Below are 17,717 nucleotides of genomic sequence, written 5' to 3' on the forward strand. Positions count from 1 at the left end.
TCTGTGATATAATTGCTTAGTTCTCCAGGAAGGAATGGCACTTGACCTTTTATATACATATACAGATTGTACTCTTTTTACAGATTCATTACGTTTGTGAAGGGTACACTTGTGAGATATTTATAAATGAAATCATGTTTTCCCTTTGACATTCTTAATAACTTTGGATATTTGTTTCACTTGTCATTGTGTGTGTGTGTTTGTGTTTGTGTATATGTCCTTTACAGGTGAAAAAATGACTGAGTTGCCCAAGTTCATACCAGAGTCACAACTAAAACCTAAGGGTCTTTACCTTCAGATCAATTAATTAGGTAGTGTATGGAGAACCTCAGCATGGAGTTATATGTCATTGGCATATCTATTTTTAAGATGAAAGTGTTCATTCATTGCAGCCTATTTGAATTTTTTGCTTGACTTCGTACTTGATATTTTCAGTCTTAGCAATTTTTATATACATATATATATATTTTTAATGGTACCAACCTCATTTGTTTCTGAGTGGTGCTGTGAAATTCCTAGGGAGGATCCTCACCTGGGTCTTTTTCCCTGCCTCAGGTTGCAGCATCAGAAGCTGGTATTTCAAATGCCTGTGGACTCTTAGGGAGGGAGATTGCCAAGAATTTCTGATCTCGTTTTCCATTTCATGTCTCACTCATTTCAAATTTTTATTAAATGCTTGGAGGTTGCCCATGAGTAGCCTAGTTGGAAACCTTTCTGTAAGTGGTGTGGTTTTAACCCAAGTGTGTTCCTCAGTGTCATTGTCCAGGGTGCAACGCAGATTAGTGTGTTTGTTGTCGATAACCCCCTGCTACACACACACACACACACACACACAGGAATGCAGCTCCCACTGTTTGGACACTGGATTTCTTACTTTACTCATAGTATTTGATTGCATGCTAAATCACTGATGACTGTATCTTTGACCCTTTTTTTTGGTTAATGTATTTTATAAGCTGAGTTTTGGTACAGAAGAGGCATTTTCTTTCCCATGCACTTTTAATTATGTAGAGTTGATTTTTGTATGACTTTGCCTTCTCTTTTAAATTTATTGGAATTTTGGGGCGCCTGGGTGGCTCAGTTGTTAAGCGTCTGCCTTCGGCTCAGGTCATGATCCCAGGGTCCTGGGATCGAGCCCCGCATCGGGCTCCCTGATCCGCGGGAAGCCTGCTTCTCCCTCTCCCACTCCCCCTTTATGTGACAGAGAGAGACACGGCGAAGGAGGGAACACAAGCAGGGGGAGTGGGAGAGGGAGCAGCAGGCTTCCCGCGGATCAGGGAGCCCGATGCGGGGCTCGATCCCAGGACCCTGGGATCATGACCTGAGCCGAAGGCAGACGCTTAACGACTGAGCCACCCAGGTGCCCCTAAATTTATTGGAATTTTAAATATAGACAGTTAACTATTCTCTTGAGTTTCAGGTTTATTGCTCTAATATTTTCTTTTAGCTTGAATCTAAGAGGAGATAATTTTATAATTAATAATTTTTTCATATTTAAATTATAAATTAAAGTCTAAAAGATATATAAGCGAGGTTCTTTTTTACAAATGAAAACTATGCCCTGCAATAAAATAATCTAGAGTATTTCTATTTGGAAAACAATGTTCTCTAATTGACATTATAGTTTCTGTGTATTTAATTAATGATGATTTATTAAGGATTTTTGTTAAGTATTATTTTAATGACAAATTATTTTAAGTATGAGTTTCTTTTGTGTTCTTAAATGTATTTGAGATTAATATGAATAAAAAATCAAAGGACTAAATTGTTAAATGTCTATAATAATGTGTTGATTAATTAGTATGGCAGAGAGTGGGTGTCTGAGTTAATGAAATTTCCCAGTTAACTGAAGGTTTATCCAATTATGCAGTGCAATTGCATAGGATCAGGCTGCTGACATTAGGGGTAGGGATTTGTCTGTCAAGCTCTTTTTAGTTGTGTAAATCCATAGAAGCTCCATTCTGTATCATTAGAAAGAAAGCGTTTTATCAAATACAGAGCTTTAGATTCATAATCAATCATTAATTGCATTATCAGCACACTTTGAAGGAAGCCTCATAGGATTACAGAGCTAAACTTGTGAATCTTTTCCGGAGCCAGTGTTTCTTAGCCGAGCAGTGAGATTTCCAGCACAAGGAAGGATGTCTGCTCTGCTCAGGGTTTTAATGCTGATTGTGACCTGCAAGTCATTGAGATATTCCCTGGTTATCTGTGCTAAGACAGATTTTAGAATGTTAAATGATGAAAATGCGTATGTATGTGGTATGTATGTATGATAGATACTACATAGTTACTTTGGTTTTTCCTTTTGTTAAACTTACAAGTTCTTCCACCTATCCATTGGCACACACAGAATTGAAAATAAAATCTGAATCTTCAAATTCGCTAGTTTTTTTTTCTCCAATAGATGAGTAGTTTTTAGTATTTTAGTGTTTTAGTAGTCCTAATTTTCTGTGAACTTTCCTGTCTTCTGTCAGTTTATCTCCTTGCTTGGAATGGTTCCCAGGAGAATTGTGACTTTTAAGACAGGTGATTATTTATTTCCATGTAGGTAGAATTATAACAGGTACAATTACTGTAATTGTGATTTCCTTTTTTTTTTCTTAAAGGAGGAATTCCGAGAACTTCGAGACCAGCCTAGTGACCCTCAAGCTGAACAAGAGCTAATTAATAGTATTGAACAAGTATATTTTTCAACGGACTCATTTGATATTGTTAAATATGAGCTGGAGGTAAAACAAAATTCATTAAAACCTATTAAAACCCTATCTTGTTCAGTGACTGAATTGGTGGATGAGATTTGAATGCTTTTTAGGGGTGTTCATCCGTCCTTCCTTCCTTCCTTTCCTTCCTTAATACCAGGACTGGTTTATGATGACCATATAGTGATTTATTGAACTGTCCACATTGTTTAATGATTAAATTATTTTAAAAAATGTAAAATTAAGTGCGGCTATAGAATATTGGTCTAGGAAACATTACTGTAATTTTGGTTTTTATTTTTTATTTTTATTTACACAATTCACAGCATTCATCATAGTACATACCCTTCCTAATGTCCATCACCCAGCCACCCCATCCCTCCCACCCCCTTCCATGTATTTTTGGTTTTTAACTGTTAGCATACAATATGTTGGTATGCTGCCTCTATCTTATTTTATGTTGTTCAAAATATGTTTAGAGAAACTTTGAGACTTTTAATCATCAATGTATCTTCACATAATTGTTTTAGCCATGATAAAGACCTCTATGCCATGTTTATAATGTTGGCATTTTAAATTGATAGGAAATTCAAAAAAGAATAGTAAAATCTGGTTTTAGATGAAACCAAATACAGTATGCATACATACTTTATATGCACTGTACACACCATCAGCCCCCACTCGTTCTGAAGTTTCATCAGTCCATTGAAACTTGGAGTTTCCAGTATACACAGCAGTATGCATTTTTGTTAGTTTCCCATCCTGTCTTCTGAAAGCTGATGTGGAATCTAGAATGTACTCCAGCAACTGTCACTATCACACTGTAGTGCTTAGTTACTATTCCTAGTATTTCAGAGGGGAAATGTTTTGAGTTCTATTGTAGACAAGTAGTGATATACCTATGGCTGGTAGAGGGTGAGGTTAGGATGTGGGACTTTCTTCTGTCCTATAGGGCTGGGTGAGGGATGGCACGTGAAAGGGTTGGGCAACAAACATGTGGAAGCTTTCATGTCTGAAGTCTAGTGGGGAAAGTGGGGAGGCCAAGAGGAGTGGGTGGGAATGGGATGAGGTACTGTTTTACATGCACAGATGATAGTTTGTAAGGCAGAAGTATGCAGGTAAATGAAACCAAATTAAACTATTTTTTATTCATTTATGGGTATTTTTTAGAAACTCCCTCCTGTTCTCAATTTGCAAGAATTAGAGGAGTACAGAGACAAATTGAAACAACAGCAAGCTGCAGTAAGTAAAAAACACCTTTCTTTCTGACATAACTAAATGAAACAGCAGGGAGGTGTAATATTTGCAGATTTTATGGTTTAACTTAACATGTTAAACAAATGTTATTTAACATGACTCAGACTCAATGATACATTTATTTAAAAATTTAATGCCTATTCAGTTTCCCTCCCATTACCTTGATATAGATTTCCTTCTAGAACTGAGAGGTTTTTTCTATGGAATCCTGAATGTGATCAAAGGTTTTTGAACCTTTTCTTCTTAGATTGCTGAGTACCTTTAGGCTCCTTGTCACGCATGCATGACTTCCCTACTATAGTTTCTTACCTCAGAATAAAGGCCCCCACTTCTAGTTGAAATAGGCCCAAAGAGAAAAGAGCTAAGATTCAGAATGTTACAGTTGTAGTCACTGATTAATTGTCTGGCACTGGGCAAGTCACTTAGCCTTGCTCAATCTGTGAAGTGACGGGTTAGGCCTGCATTTTCTTGGATGCTGTAAAATTCTGTGATTCTGTGATTTTCCTTGCTGAGGAAGGCTGAGCTCCTTTAATAAAACTTAGACTATACTGTAGAAGATTAAATAATGTTAGTACGGGATCTTGTTAATTATTTTATTTTATTTTTATTTATTTTTTTGATAATACATCTGACAAAGAAAGATATACTTCTCCTTCTTTTGTACTACACTCAGAGGTCTCAGTGGGTTCTGGGATCTCCCTGGGGGTAGCAGCAGTGGTGTTGGGAAGGGACTTGACCAATAGAGGGTTGTGTGGTAAAAGTGCTTTTAGAGAACTGGATTCCAGTGGATGGTGGCATCTTTTGCCTTCTGTTGGTTTCAGTGTGTTTAAATATGTACACATCTGTCTCTGTACTTGATCTGATAGTATTCTTTAGGGAGTGAGGCCCCATTATAGGGGCCAGATAGCACAGTGACCTTTAGAATTTGGTACGCCTGGGCTTGAATCCTGGCCTTGCTGTGGGGGCTGTGGGTCAGTTACTACTATATTTAAGATTATTCATCTGGAAAATGAGGAACCCATTTTAATAGATTGTTATGAGTACTAATTGAGATAATGTAGGGAAAGCACTTAGTACACTGCTTGACACAGTGCAGACTAACAACTATACTGTCTATTTTAAACTATTTAAAAAAAAAAAAACCCAGTTTGATAAAATTATGCCAGTTTCTGTCTATACATCTATACAGATTCATATCTAAACAAATTCAAAGCAGTTAAGAAGATAAAGAAGGGTTAATGCAATAGTTGAATGTATGTGTAATTCTTTGTTCTCAGTTGCTTGGGGAAGGGGAAGGGAAACTCAACTAATTGAGTTTTTTGAGCAAAAATTCACTAAATGCTTTGGATGTGCCATGCTCTATAGTACCTGTAGTGTAGTCTAGCAGGTGCCCCTGAAACTGAAATAAGAGCCTCATATTCAAAATCATTATAATTCTTACTTACCTACACTAACATTTTTCATGGAATTGACCAAGAAAACCTTAGGTATGTTCATAGCATTCCAAAAAAATCCCCCCAAAACACGTTTTCAAGTTTTCAGAAGTAGAGGACCAAATTACTGTTTGTCTTTTTAGGTGGAACAAAGGATCTAAAGGGTACAGGATATTCTCTGTTTTCCAGACACTGTGTCCATAAATTCAACTGTCTTACGAGTTTGTCTTTTAAAAGCAAATCTTAAGCCGTTAAAGATCTTACACCTTTGTGCATGTTAATAAATCAGGTGATTCTCATATTATTAACAGTCATAATGACCATTTATTGAGTTTCTATTAAGGACCAAGTATTATGCTCTCTGTTATATCTCTTTTACTAATTTCATAGCCCAGAGCATGCCAATATCATGCTGTAGAAGTAATTGGGAAGACCTATGGAATATTCTTACAAAAATTTAAAATGTAAAATGGAACGGGAAGTATGTGGCTTTTTCTTTTACTTCCTTTGTTTGATTGCATGTTTTTATAGGTCTCTAAAAAAGTAGCAGATTTAATCCTTGAAAAACAGCCTGCTTATGTAAAGGTAGGATGATATTTGTTATTTTTAATAGTAAAATTTAAAAAAAATGCCTAAGTGACTTACACTTGAAGTAATTTATTCTCTTGTCTGTAGTTCTATAGCAACATATTGACTCTATTTGGGGTGTGTGTAGGGGGGGCTATATATGTATTTTTTTCTCTCTCATTTGGGGGAATTTACCAAACTGAAGAAGTGACTTTTTATAATTGATTTTAAAGTAATCTCTTTGGTTTTTCCAAACTTTAGAAGGTCCAGTGAAAATTCCTTCGGTGTACTTTGTAACATGTCGATCATTAATAATGACTGTTCAGTAGCAGTGTAACAATCTGTCTTTAAAATATAATAAAATGGGAATCTTATAACTGAATCTGTCTTTGAATCAGAAAATCAGAGACTCCAAAATCCACTGAAATACCTACCAGTGTTCAAATGAAGACATCTGTTCTCAAAGCATCTTAGGAAACAGAAATCATACTTGTCATATCCTTGATTATCTTCTGAAGTTCTGTTGGGTAGAAACATTTCAATGGATGTATTATTAGTATTTGTTTATGCCTGTATAAAACAGGTTGTATCTAGTTTTCCTTATAAGCAATACTAAGTATTTTATCATATGTCATTGTGAAAATCATTTGAAAGTAGTCATTTTAAATTATTTTGTGAAAGATACACCAACAGTTTTCAATTTTAGCTATCTTTGTTGCTACTTTGTTTTCTAAGCAGGCTTTTCTTTGAAACCCACTAAAGTTTTTGTTAGAGTATCATATGAATAATAAAGAAAAATAAAATGCCTCCACAATAACCTATACCTAATTTTTCCATAGGAACTTGAAAGAGTTACCTCATTACAGACGGGTCTTCAGTTAGCTGCTGTTATCTGCACAAATGGGAGGAGGTATTGCATTTGATGAATATTTTGTTTTTTAAGCTGGAAAACATTTCGAGAAAAATTGTGAAACTGTCATTGATAATTGAGTTTTTATTATGACTTACGAGTTTGTCTTTTAAAGGCAAATCTTCTAGACTACTGTTCATTAACTGAATATATAATATGATCTAAAACCTGCACTAAGAAAGTGTGTTTGAAATGAAATATCTGTAAATCTCATTATGGCTTTAACGTACTGCTGTTCTGTTTAGATTAATGCTTCTCAAACTATAAGGATCAGATTTTTTTTTCTTTTTTAATTTCCATTTTTTTGGACTATTTTTATAAAATGCACTAAAAACAAAATACTAAGAAAGTAACCTAGGACATAGAGAATGTTGTCTCAGTTTTTTTTATTAATTCATCAAACTTAAAATTATATCAATTTTTGCTCTCAGTAGTTTTTTAATACTTACTCTCCATTTCTGTACTTTTCTTGTGGTGGATCAGTAACAGTTTGAGGATTGGCACCAGTCCACCCACCATGCTTTGAGTAATGCTGGTTGAGATTGAGCCGTTGAATACATTTGTCAAATAGTAGTCACAATCCCTAATTTTAAGAGTAATTGAGGATACCACCTCATCAGTTACCTAATTGTGAATAGTGTTCTTATTAGAAAAATTTAAGTATTTATTCTTCTTTTTTGCAGACACTTGAATATTGCCAAGGAAGGTTTTACTCAAGCTAGTTTAGGCCTTCTTGCAAATCAAAGGAAACGTCAGTTGCTGATTGGACTTCTGAAATCTCTGAGAACTATAAAAACATTGGTATACACAGGTTACTATTTAAAAATTAAAACTTAATTTTATGGTTGAAACAGATTTACCTTTGACTTTTGTGTTTTGTTTGTTTGTTTGTTTGTTTTTCCCAGCAAAGAACAGATGTGCGCTTAAGTGAAATGCTGGAGGTAAGTAAACAAAGTTTGGAAATTTGGTGATCCTGATACTATTAAATAGAAAAATTATAGTGGAAAACATTCAGATGTGTATTTCTTTCAAATTGCTACTTGGTATAAAGAACATTTTTAGACATGTAAATGTACTTGCTCTAGAGCATTTTTCTATTGACATATTTCATTTAGAAAAATTTATTTGGGGAAATGTTTACTTTGTAGCAATGTGGGAATGTTAACTTCAGTGTATTGATTGCATTTGCACCCAAATAGCAATAAAATTATCTTTTGTATCAAGCATACAGGAATGATTTAAGGAATATGTCATATTTGAGTTATGTTTGGTCTCTCATATAATAATTGGTTTTTTGAGTGAGCCATCTGTTTTCTCTTTGATGCTTTCTTAGCATTCTCTATGTACTTGTTTTATAAAGCATAAGGTAATGTGTGTGTTTCCCATAATACTTGAGGTCCTTCAGGTAGGTACTTTGTCATCATTTCAGCATCCCCACTGGTTTGAAGTACATTTGTCCAATTATAGAGATGAGCATAGGAAAACTTTTTTATGGTTTTCGGTAATCACCGTGTTACTTCTAAACTTAGATTTGAGGAATGCATATGAAAATTTCATTTGGCATTAAATTACTGTTTAGATGATAAAAACATTCCAAGGCTATTAATGAATATTTCACTTCTCCCATCCAAGTACTAGCCAGGCCCAACCCTGCTTAGCTTCCAAGATCAGTTGAGATTGGCCACATTCCGGATGGTATGGCCATAGACCGAATATTTCACTTTCTAACAACTTTATTTGTTTTAAAATATTTATTGATTTCTTGGTGGTAAAACTCTTGAGTGTTGATTACAAGTGGAATTCATACTGGTTTGGAACATTTTATATAAACATTACTGAAAGAAGATATATTAACAGTTAAAGAACACTTTCCCTGTGAAGCAGCTTATTATTTTGTGTAGGCTTTATCCACATGTCATGGTCTTAGAGGGCTGTTACTATGTATATGAGGGAAGAGAATATTTTTTCTATGCATACATTTTAGGCTTGGAGCTAGTCGTCTCTTTATATTTTATTATTTATCTATCATTGGTATTCTAATCCTTACTTAAGAGGAATTAAAATTTTCAGGTTCTGTAACTTTTGGATGGAGTATGAGCGGAGATTTATTTTTTTCAGGGACTTTAGGAAAAACTGTGCCCTATTTAATGACTTCTGTTGTTATCTTAAGGAGGAAGACTATCCAGGAGCTATTCAGTTGTGCCTGGAATGTCAGAAAGCTGCCAGCACTTTTAAACATTACAGTTGCATAAGGTAAGGTAATATAAAAATGTTAAAGCTGACTCTGTTGTCAGTTTTTAACATACGAGCTGTGTAACACACAATGTTAACGAACATTGAAAATTAATATTAGGTGTTATGTTCTAGTTTAGCATTCTTGTTCATAAATGGGCAGTACAATGAAATTATAAATAATAATTTATAAGGTGTGAAAGATCAGATATTTTTAATCCTACCCCTTCTTTTCACCTCATTGAAACTTTTTTTTCATATTCTTTCCAATTTATAGAGTAGTAGAGAAGAATAAATTTATCTGTTTACATTTCTCTTGCATCTCTTGGGAATTTTTCCTCCTTAACTTTGCCCAGCTTATAAATATTGAGAGTGTTACTGCCGTTTGTTTTTCACATCCAGACAGTTCAAGTGTTTGGCTCATCTTGATAAGAATTATTTTGGAAAATTTAAGTGTGATTTAATTTTATGTAATAATCATCTTTGACATATTTAAGTGTTTATGTATTTGTTGTGTTACATCTTTTATTTAGTTATTTATAAAATGTACAGTGTAAAAATGGCCATTGCAGCCTTTGCTATTAGTTCTACTTTATTAATGGGTTTTTGGTCTGCTTAAAATGAAGGTTTTGCATTACTGGTGGCAGTCTCTTGGGGAGGCTCAATCCCCAGGTGTAATTTCCATCATTCCTCTAAAACCATCTCAAGTAAACATACAATCTAAGTAAAATCATATGCTTGCCAAGCAAACCCAGTTTCAAATTAAATGCATGCCTATCCTAGAACATAACCCCTCAGTCTCTCCTGTATGGAAATTCTGGCAGTTAGTGAGCATGATGCACCCATGTTGTAGATGTTGATTGTTAGTATCTGAAAAATAAAAGGATTAGGGAAGACCAAAACATTAATACAGATTTAATTAAATTTTTTTCTTTTAATATACCCCCACATCATGGGTCTTTGCAGGATGTAGGATAAGAGCTAGCTATTTTCCCACTAGAGATGCTATTTAATATTTATGGTATTTTTTTTCTTTAGGATTGTGCATACTGAATCAACACACTTTTTATTTGATTAGGAAATGCATAGTTGGGTAGTTCCAGTGATGTTTTGTTTTTATCCATTTTGACACCGATTTACTGTCACTATTAAAGACTTGATTATGTTTAGATTTTTTTAAATTGAGTAAATAGAGAATTAGCTTTAATATGTTGAATGTATTTGAAAATTTCTAACAGGGGCCTTCTGGGTCCTGAAGAGACATAGCATGCATTTAGTTTATTTTGTGGTGATGAATCAATTACAGTGAGAACAGCTTATATGTGATTGGGTGAACATAATTCAGGCAGTTGTACATTACTAAGGGTTTATTATATGCCAGGTGCTTTGCTTTAAAATTGGCTGAATAGTGTTGAACTATACATAAAGTAATCATTATAATCCCTAGTTTTCTAGATTACCTAGGTAATCTATCAAGAGGCTTGGATTGAAGAAGGCATAGTGGGATGGTAGGATGGGGTCTTAGGGAGATGGGTGTTGAGCATACAGAGGAAGTATTGGGATCTAACTTTCCTTCGGGGTCAAGACTAAGGAGGACTTGAAGGAGGGGCAAAGGAGTTAGCTAAAGACAAGGTATGAGGGTTGTGGATAGGAGATTATGGGTATTTTGATGAAGTCTTTGTTGCAGAGATAACAAGCAAAATGAAGACTGAAAATATCTATCCAAAGAAATCATAGCTGACTTTGTTGGGATAGATTTGCTTGAAGTATAAGTATAGGATGAGAAAATTTTATAAAGAGGGGTGATGTGGAATTGAGGGGGAAATTTGCATATTTGAAAATCTATCAGAAAGTGAGAGGTTGAAAATAAAATAGAGGACATAATATTATGCTAAGGCTTTGTAGGGATTATAGTAGAGTTGATGTTGAAAAGGTCACTTTCTATTATAATAGGAAAGAATGGGTGTGGAAATTTGGTGGAAGGAAATTGAGGTAGAGGGTGACAGGTGTTGGCACTTTGTTTTTCCTCAATAATTAAAAATTTTGGCTGTGCTAAAGTAATTATCTACTTGATGAGAGTTAACTATACAAAATGTTTTTTAAGGAAATTTTTTTATTTTAATTTTTTATTGTTATGTTAATCACCCTACATTACATCATTAGTTTTTGATGTAGTGTTCCATGATTCATTGTTTGTGCATAACACCCAGTGCTCCATGCAGAATGTGCCCTCTTTAATACCCATCACCAGGCTAACCCATCCCCCCATCCCCCTCCCCTCTAGAACCCTCAGTTTGTTTTTCAGAGTCCATAGTCTCTCCTGGTTCGTCTCCCCCTCCGATTCCCCCCCTTCATTCTTCCCCTCCTATCTTTTTTTTTCTTAACATATATTGCATTATTTGTTTCAGAGGTACAGATCTGTGATTCAACAGTCTTGCACAATTCACAGCACTCACCACAGCACATACCCTCCCCAATGTCTATCACCCAGCCACCCCATGCCTCCCACCCCCCACCACTCCAGCAACCCTCAGTTTGTTTCCTGAGATTAAGAATTCCTCATATCAGTGAGGTCATATGATACATGTCTTTCTCTGATTGACTTATTACGCTCAGCATAACATCCTCCAGTTCCATCCACATCGTTGCAAATGGCAAGATCTCATTCCTTTTGATGGCTGCATAATATTCCATTGTGTATATAGACCACATCTTCTTTATCCATTCATCTGTCGATGGACATCTTGGCTCTTTCCACAGTTTGGCTATTGTGGACATTGCTGCTATAAACACTGGGGTGCATGTACCCTTTCGGATCCCTACATTTGTATCTTTGTGGTAAATACCCAGTAGTGCAATTGCTGGATCGTATGGTAGCTCTATTTTCAACTTTTTGAGGAACCTCCATACTGTTTTCCAGAGTGGCTGCACCAGCTTGCATTCCCACCAACAGTGGAGGAGGGTTCCCCTTTCTCCGCATCCCCGCCAACATCTGTCGTTTCCTGACTTGTTAATTTTAGCCATTCTGACTGGTGTGAGGTGGTATCTCATGGAGGTTTTGATTTGGATTTCCCTGATGCCGAGCGATGTTGAGCACTTTTTTTCATGTGTCTGTTGGCCATTTGGATGTCTTCTTTGGAAAAATGTCTGTTCATGTCTTCTGCCCATTTCTTGATTGGATTATTTGTTCTTTGGGTGTTGAGTTTGATAAGTTCTTTATAGATTTTGGATACTAGCCCTTTATCTGATATGTCATTTGCAAACATTTTCTCCCATTCTGTCGGTTGTCTCTTGGTTTTGTGGACTGTTTCTTTGGCTGTGCAAAAGCTTTTTATCTTGATGAAATTCCAATAGTTCATTTTTGCCCTTGCTTCCCTTGCCTTTGGCGATGTTTCTAGGAAGAAGTTGCTGCGGCTGAGGTCGAAGAGGTTGCTGCCTGTGTTCTCCTTTAGGATTTTGATGGACTGCTGTCTCACATTTAGGTCTTTCAACCATTTGGAGTCTATTTTTGTGTGTGGTGTAAGGAAATGGTCCAGTTTCAGTCTTCTGCACGTGGCTGTCCAATTTTCCCAACACCATTTGTTGAAGAGACTGTCTTTTTTCCACTGGACATTCTTTCCTGCTTTGTCAAAAATGAGTTGACCATAGAGTTGAGAGTCCATTTGTGGGCTCTCGATTCTGTTCCATTGATCTATGTGTCTGTTTTTCTGCCAGTACCATACTGTCATGATGATGACAGCTTTGTAATAGAGCTGGAAGTCCGGAATTGTGATGCCGCCAGCTTTGCTTTTCTTTTTCAACATTCCTCTGGCTGTTTGGGGTCTCTTCTGGTTCTATACAAATTTTAGGATTATTTGTTCGATTTCTTTGAAAAAAGTGGATGGTATTTTGATGGGGATTGCATTGAATGTGTAGATGGCTCTAGGTAGCATTGACATCTTCACAATGTTTGTTCTTCCAATCCATGATCATGGAACGTTTTTCCATTTCTTTGTGTCTTCCTCAATTTCTTTCATGAGTATTTTACAGTTTTCTCAGTACAGATCCTCTGTCTCTTTGGTTAGATTTATTCCTAGGTATCTTATGGTTTTGGGTGCAATTGTAAATGGGATCGACTCCTTAATTTGTCTCTCTTCTGTCTTGTTGTTGGTGTATAGGAATGCCACTGATTTCTGTGCATTGATTTTATATCCTGCCACTTTACTGAATTCCTGAATAAGTTTTAGCAGTTTGGGGGTGGAGTCTTTTGGGTTTTCCACATAAAGTATCATATCATCTGCAAAGAGTGAGAGTTTGACTCCCTCCTTGCTGATTTGGATGCCTTTGATTTCTTTTTTTTGTCTGGTTGTTGTGGCTAGGACTTCTAATACTATGTTGAATAGCAGTGGTGAGAGTGGACCTCCCTGCCACGTTCCTGACCTTAGGGGGAAAGCTCTCAGCTTTTCCCCATTGAGAATGATATTCATGTAGGTTTTTTGTAGATGGCTTTTATGATATTGAGGTATGTATCCTCTATCCCTATACTCTGAAGAGTTTTGATCAAGAAAGGATGCTGTACTTTGTCAAATGCTTTCTCTGCATCTATTGAGAGGATCATATGATTCTTGTTCTTTCTTTTGTTAATATATTATATCACGTTGATTGATTTGCGGATGTTGAACCAACCTTGCAGCCCAGGCATAAATCCCACTTGGTCATGGTGAATAATCCTTTTAATGTACTGTTGGATCCTATTGGCTAGTATTTTGGTGAGAATTATTGCATCCATGTTCATCAAGGATATTGGTCTGTAATTCTCCTTTTTGATGGGGTCTTTGTGTGTTTTGGGATCAAGATAATGGTGGCCTCATAAAACGAGTTTGGAAGTTTTCCTTCCATTTCTATTTTTTGGAACAGTTTCAGGAGAATAGGTATTAATTCTTCTTTAAATGTTTGGTAGAATTCCCCTGGGAAACCATCTGGCCCTGGGCTTTTGTTTTTTGGGAGATTTTTGATGACTGCTTCAATTTCCTTTGTGGTTATAGGTCTGTTTAGGTTTTCTATTTCTTCCTGGTTCAATTTTGGTAGTTGATACATCTCTAGGAATGCATCCATTTCTTCTAGATTGTCTAATTTGCTGGCATAGAGTTACTCATAATATGTTCTTATAATTGTATTTCTTTGGTGTTGGTTGTGATCCCTCCTCTTTCATTCATGATTTTGTTGATTTGGGTCATTTCTCTTTTCTTTGTGATAAGTCTGGCCAGGGGTTTATCAGTCTTGTTAATTCTTTCCAAGAACCAGCTCCTAGTTCCATTGATCTGTTCTCTTTTCTTTTGGTTTCTATTTCATTGATTTCTGCTCTGATCTTTATTATTTCTCTTCTCCTGCTGGGTTTAGGCTTTATTTGCTGTTTTTTCTCTAGCTCATTTAGGTGTAGGCTTAGGTTGTGTATTTGAGACCTTTCTTGTTTCTTGAGAAAGGCTTGTATTGCTATATATTTTCCCCTCAGGACTGCCTTTGCTGCATCCCAAAGATTTTGAACAGTTGTGTTTTCATTTTCATTGGTTTCCATGAATTTTTAAATTCTTCTTTAATTTCCTGGTTGACCCATTCATTCTTTAGTAGGATGCTCTTTAGCCTCCGTGTATTTGAGTTCTTTCCGACTTTCCTCTTGTGATTGAGTTCTAGTTTCAAAGCATTGTTGTCTGGAAATATGCAGGGAATAATCCCAATCTTTTGGTACCAGTTGAGACCTGATTTGTGACCTAGGATGTGATCTATTCTGAAGAATGTTCCATGGGCACTAGAGAAGAATGTGTATTCTGTTGCTTTGGGATGGAATGTTCTGAATAGGTCTGTGAAGTCCATTTGGTCCAGTGTGTTATTTAAAGTCTTTATTTCCTTGTTGATCTTTTGCTTAAATGATCTGTCCATTTCAGTCAGGGGGGTGTTAAAGTCCCCCACTATTATTGTTGTCAATGTGTTTCTTTGCTTTTGTTATTAATTGCCTTATATAATTGGCTGCTCCTATGTTAGGGGCATAGATATTTACAATTTGTTATATCTTCTTCTTGGATAGACCTTTTAAGTAGGATATAGTGTCCTTCTTCATCTCTTATTACAGTCTTTGTTTTAAAATCTAATTTGTCTGATATGAGGATTGCCATCCCAGCTTTCTTTTGGTGTCCATTAGCATGGTAAATGGTTTCCCCCCCTCACTTTCAATCTGGGGGTGTCTTTGGGTCTAAAATGAGTCTCTTGCAGACAGCATATTGATGGGTCTTGTTTTTTAATCCAATCTGATAGCCTGTGTCTTTTGATTGGGGCATTTAGCCCATTTACATTCAGGGTAACTATTGAAAGATATGAATTTAGTGCCATTGTATTGCCTGTAAGGTGACTGTTACTGTATATTGTCTGTGTTCCTTTCTGATCTATGCTGCTTTTAGGCTCTCTCTTTGCTTAGAGGACCCGTTTCAAGATTTCTTGTAGGGCTGGTTTCGTGTTTGCAGATTCCTTTAGTTTTTGTTTGTCCTGGAAGCTTTTTATTTCTCCTTCTGTTTTCAATGACAGCCTAGCTGGATATAGTATTCTTGGCTGCATATTTTTCTCGTTTAGTGCTCTGAAGATATCATGCCAGTCCTTTCTGGCCTTCCAGGTCTCTGTGGATAGGTCTGTTGCCAGTCTAATGTTTCTACCATTATTGGTTACATATCTCTTCTCCCGAGCTGCTTTCAAGATTTTCTCTTTGTCTCTTGTGACTCGTAAGTTTTACTTTTAGATGTCGGGGTGTTGACCTAATTTTATTGATTTTGAGAGGGGTTCTCTGTGCCTCCTGGATTTTGATGCCTGTTTCCTTCCCCACATTATGGAAGTTCTCTGCTATAATTTGCTCCCATATACCTTCTGCCCCTCTCTCTCTTTCTTTTTCTTCTGGGATCCCAATTATTCTAATGTTGTTTCATCTTATGGTATTGCTTATCTCTCGAATTCTGCCCTCATGATCCACTAGTTGTTTCTCTCTCTTTTTCTCAGATTTCTCTAATTCTCTCTTCTGCCTCATTTATCCTAGCAGTTAGTGCCCCCATTTTTTATTTCACCTCATTAATAGCCTTTTTGATTTCAGCTTGGTTAGATTTTAGTTCTTTTATTAGATTTTAGTTCTTTTATTTCCCCAGGAGGGTTTCTCTAATAATCTCCAACCTTTTTTCAAGCCCAGCTAGTATCTTTAAAATCATGATGCTGAACTCTAGGTCTGACATCGTACTAATGTCCGTATTGAGTAGGTCCCTGGCAGACGGTACTACCTCTTGTTTTTTTTGTTGAGGTGATTTTTTTCGTCTTGTCATTTTGTCCAGAGGAGAATAGATGAATGAGAGAACAAAATGCTAACAGGTTAACAACATCCCCAGAAAATATACTCTAAACAAATCAGAAAAGACCTGAAACCAGGGGATAAGAAAGGGAAAGAAAGAAAAAAGAAAGAGAAAAAAAAAAAGAAAAAGAGAAAAACAAACAAAAACAGAAAACAAAAAAAAACAGAATATGATCAAATATGATCAGGCTAGTGCATAGATCAGTGCCACATACTAGATTTTGGGTATATTTTGGTCTGTTAGAATAAAGTGCCTCCTAAAATTTTAAAGAAAGAAAGACTTATATATGTACAAAATAAGTTGATACAATGAAGGGATGGAAGATGACTGTAAAGATGAAAATTATAAAAGATTTTATAAAAGGAATTGATAAGAAGTTGTTTGAAAAAAGATTTAAAAAAAAAGAAAAAAAAAGGGAGAGAATGTGATCAGGCAGGGGACTAGAACAAAGCCATACACTAGTGATTTAGGGTAGATTTTGATCTGTTAGAAGAAAGTGTATCTTAAAATTTTAAAGAGAGAACAACTTATATATATATTATATATATGTCCAAAATAAGGGTAACTACTATGAAGGGGTAGAATATGACTCTAAAAATGAAAAATAAAAATGTTTTTTTTTTAAAAAGGGGTTGATAAGATGTTGGTTGAGAAGGGAAAAAGAAAAATCCAAAAAAAAATGTTAAAAAAAATTAACTTTGAAAGACTAATGAATCATGTTAAAAAAGCCATGAATTCTATGTGCAGTATTCCCCTAGCGCTGGAGTTCTCCCCTTCTCATTGATCAGTAAACTTGGTCTTGGCTGGCTGTTTGTGTTTATCTCCTGGGGGAGGGGCCTGTTGCCGTGGTTCCCAAATGTCTTTGCCGGAGGCGGAATTGCCCCGCCCCTGTCGGTCCAGGCTAAGTAATCTGCTGGGGTTTGCTCTCTGGAGCTTTTGTTCCCTGCAAGCTTTCCGAACGGCTTTGGAGGACGAGAGTGAAGATGGTGGCCTCCAATCTCCTCCCCGGAGGAGCCGAGAACTCGGGGCCCCACTCCTCAGTGAGCCCCCAGAGAAAAGCAGTCAGTCACTCCCGTCTCCCCGGTCTCCGGCCGCACTCCGTGCTCACCCGGCCTGTGACCAAGCGTTTCTATCTCTGGCACCCGACTTGGTGTGGAGTCTCCAAACCCAGCAGATCCCTGTGGTCCGCTCCCGCGCCGCTCCTCTCGGGGGAGGAAGGGGAGTCTCCCCGGATCTGCCGCTAGTTGGGTCCCTGCTG

The 17,717-nt window shown here is 36.4% G+C and overlaps 1 protein-coding gene across 5 annotated transcripts in view; it reads left to right on the forward strand.

Moving 5' to 3' along the window:
- The window catches only part of VPS50 (VPS50 subunit of EARP/GARPII complex), a 140,986-nt gene that overhangs the window by 16,949 nt on the left and 106,320 nt on the right, over positions 1-17,717 (forward strand). For all 5 annotated transcript variants that reach the window (XR_003516456.1, XM_027573936.2, XM_027573939.2 and 2 more), the window contains 7 exons: positions 2,610-2,732; positions 3,873-3,944; positions 5,924-5,977; positions 6,799-6,869; positions 7,553-7,670; positions 7,775-7,810; positions 9,040-9,122. Coding sequence is in view for 4 of the 5 variants with exons in the window: in XM_027573936.2 (XP_027429737.1) it covers positions 2,610-2,732; positions 3,873-3,944; positions 5,924-5,977; positions 6,799-6,869; positions 7,553-7,670; positions 7,775-7,810; positions 9,040-9,122 (557 nt within the window). In the remaining variant the exon portion in view is untranslated. The remainder of the gene's footprint in view (positions 1-2,609; positions 2,733-3,872; positions 3,945-5,923; positions 5,978-6,798; positions 6,870-7,552; positions 7,671-7,774; positions 7,811-9,039; positions 9,123-17,717) is intronic.

The sequence above is a fragment of the Zalophus californianus genome, chromosome 12, assembly GCF_009762305.2.
Source record: "Zalophus californianus isolate mZalCal1 chromosome 12, mZalCal1.pri.v2, whole genome shotgun sequence".
Classification (NCBI taxonomy): domain Eukaryota; kingdom Metazoa; phylum Chordata; class Mammalia; order Carnivora; family Otariidae; genus Zalophus; species Zalophus californianus.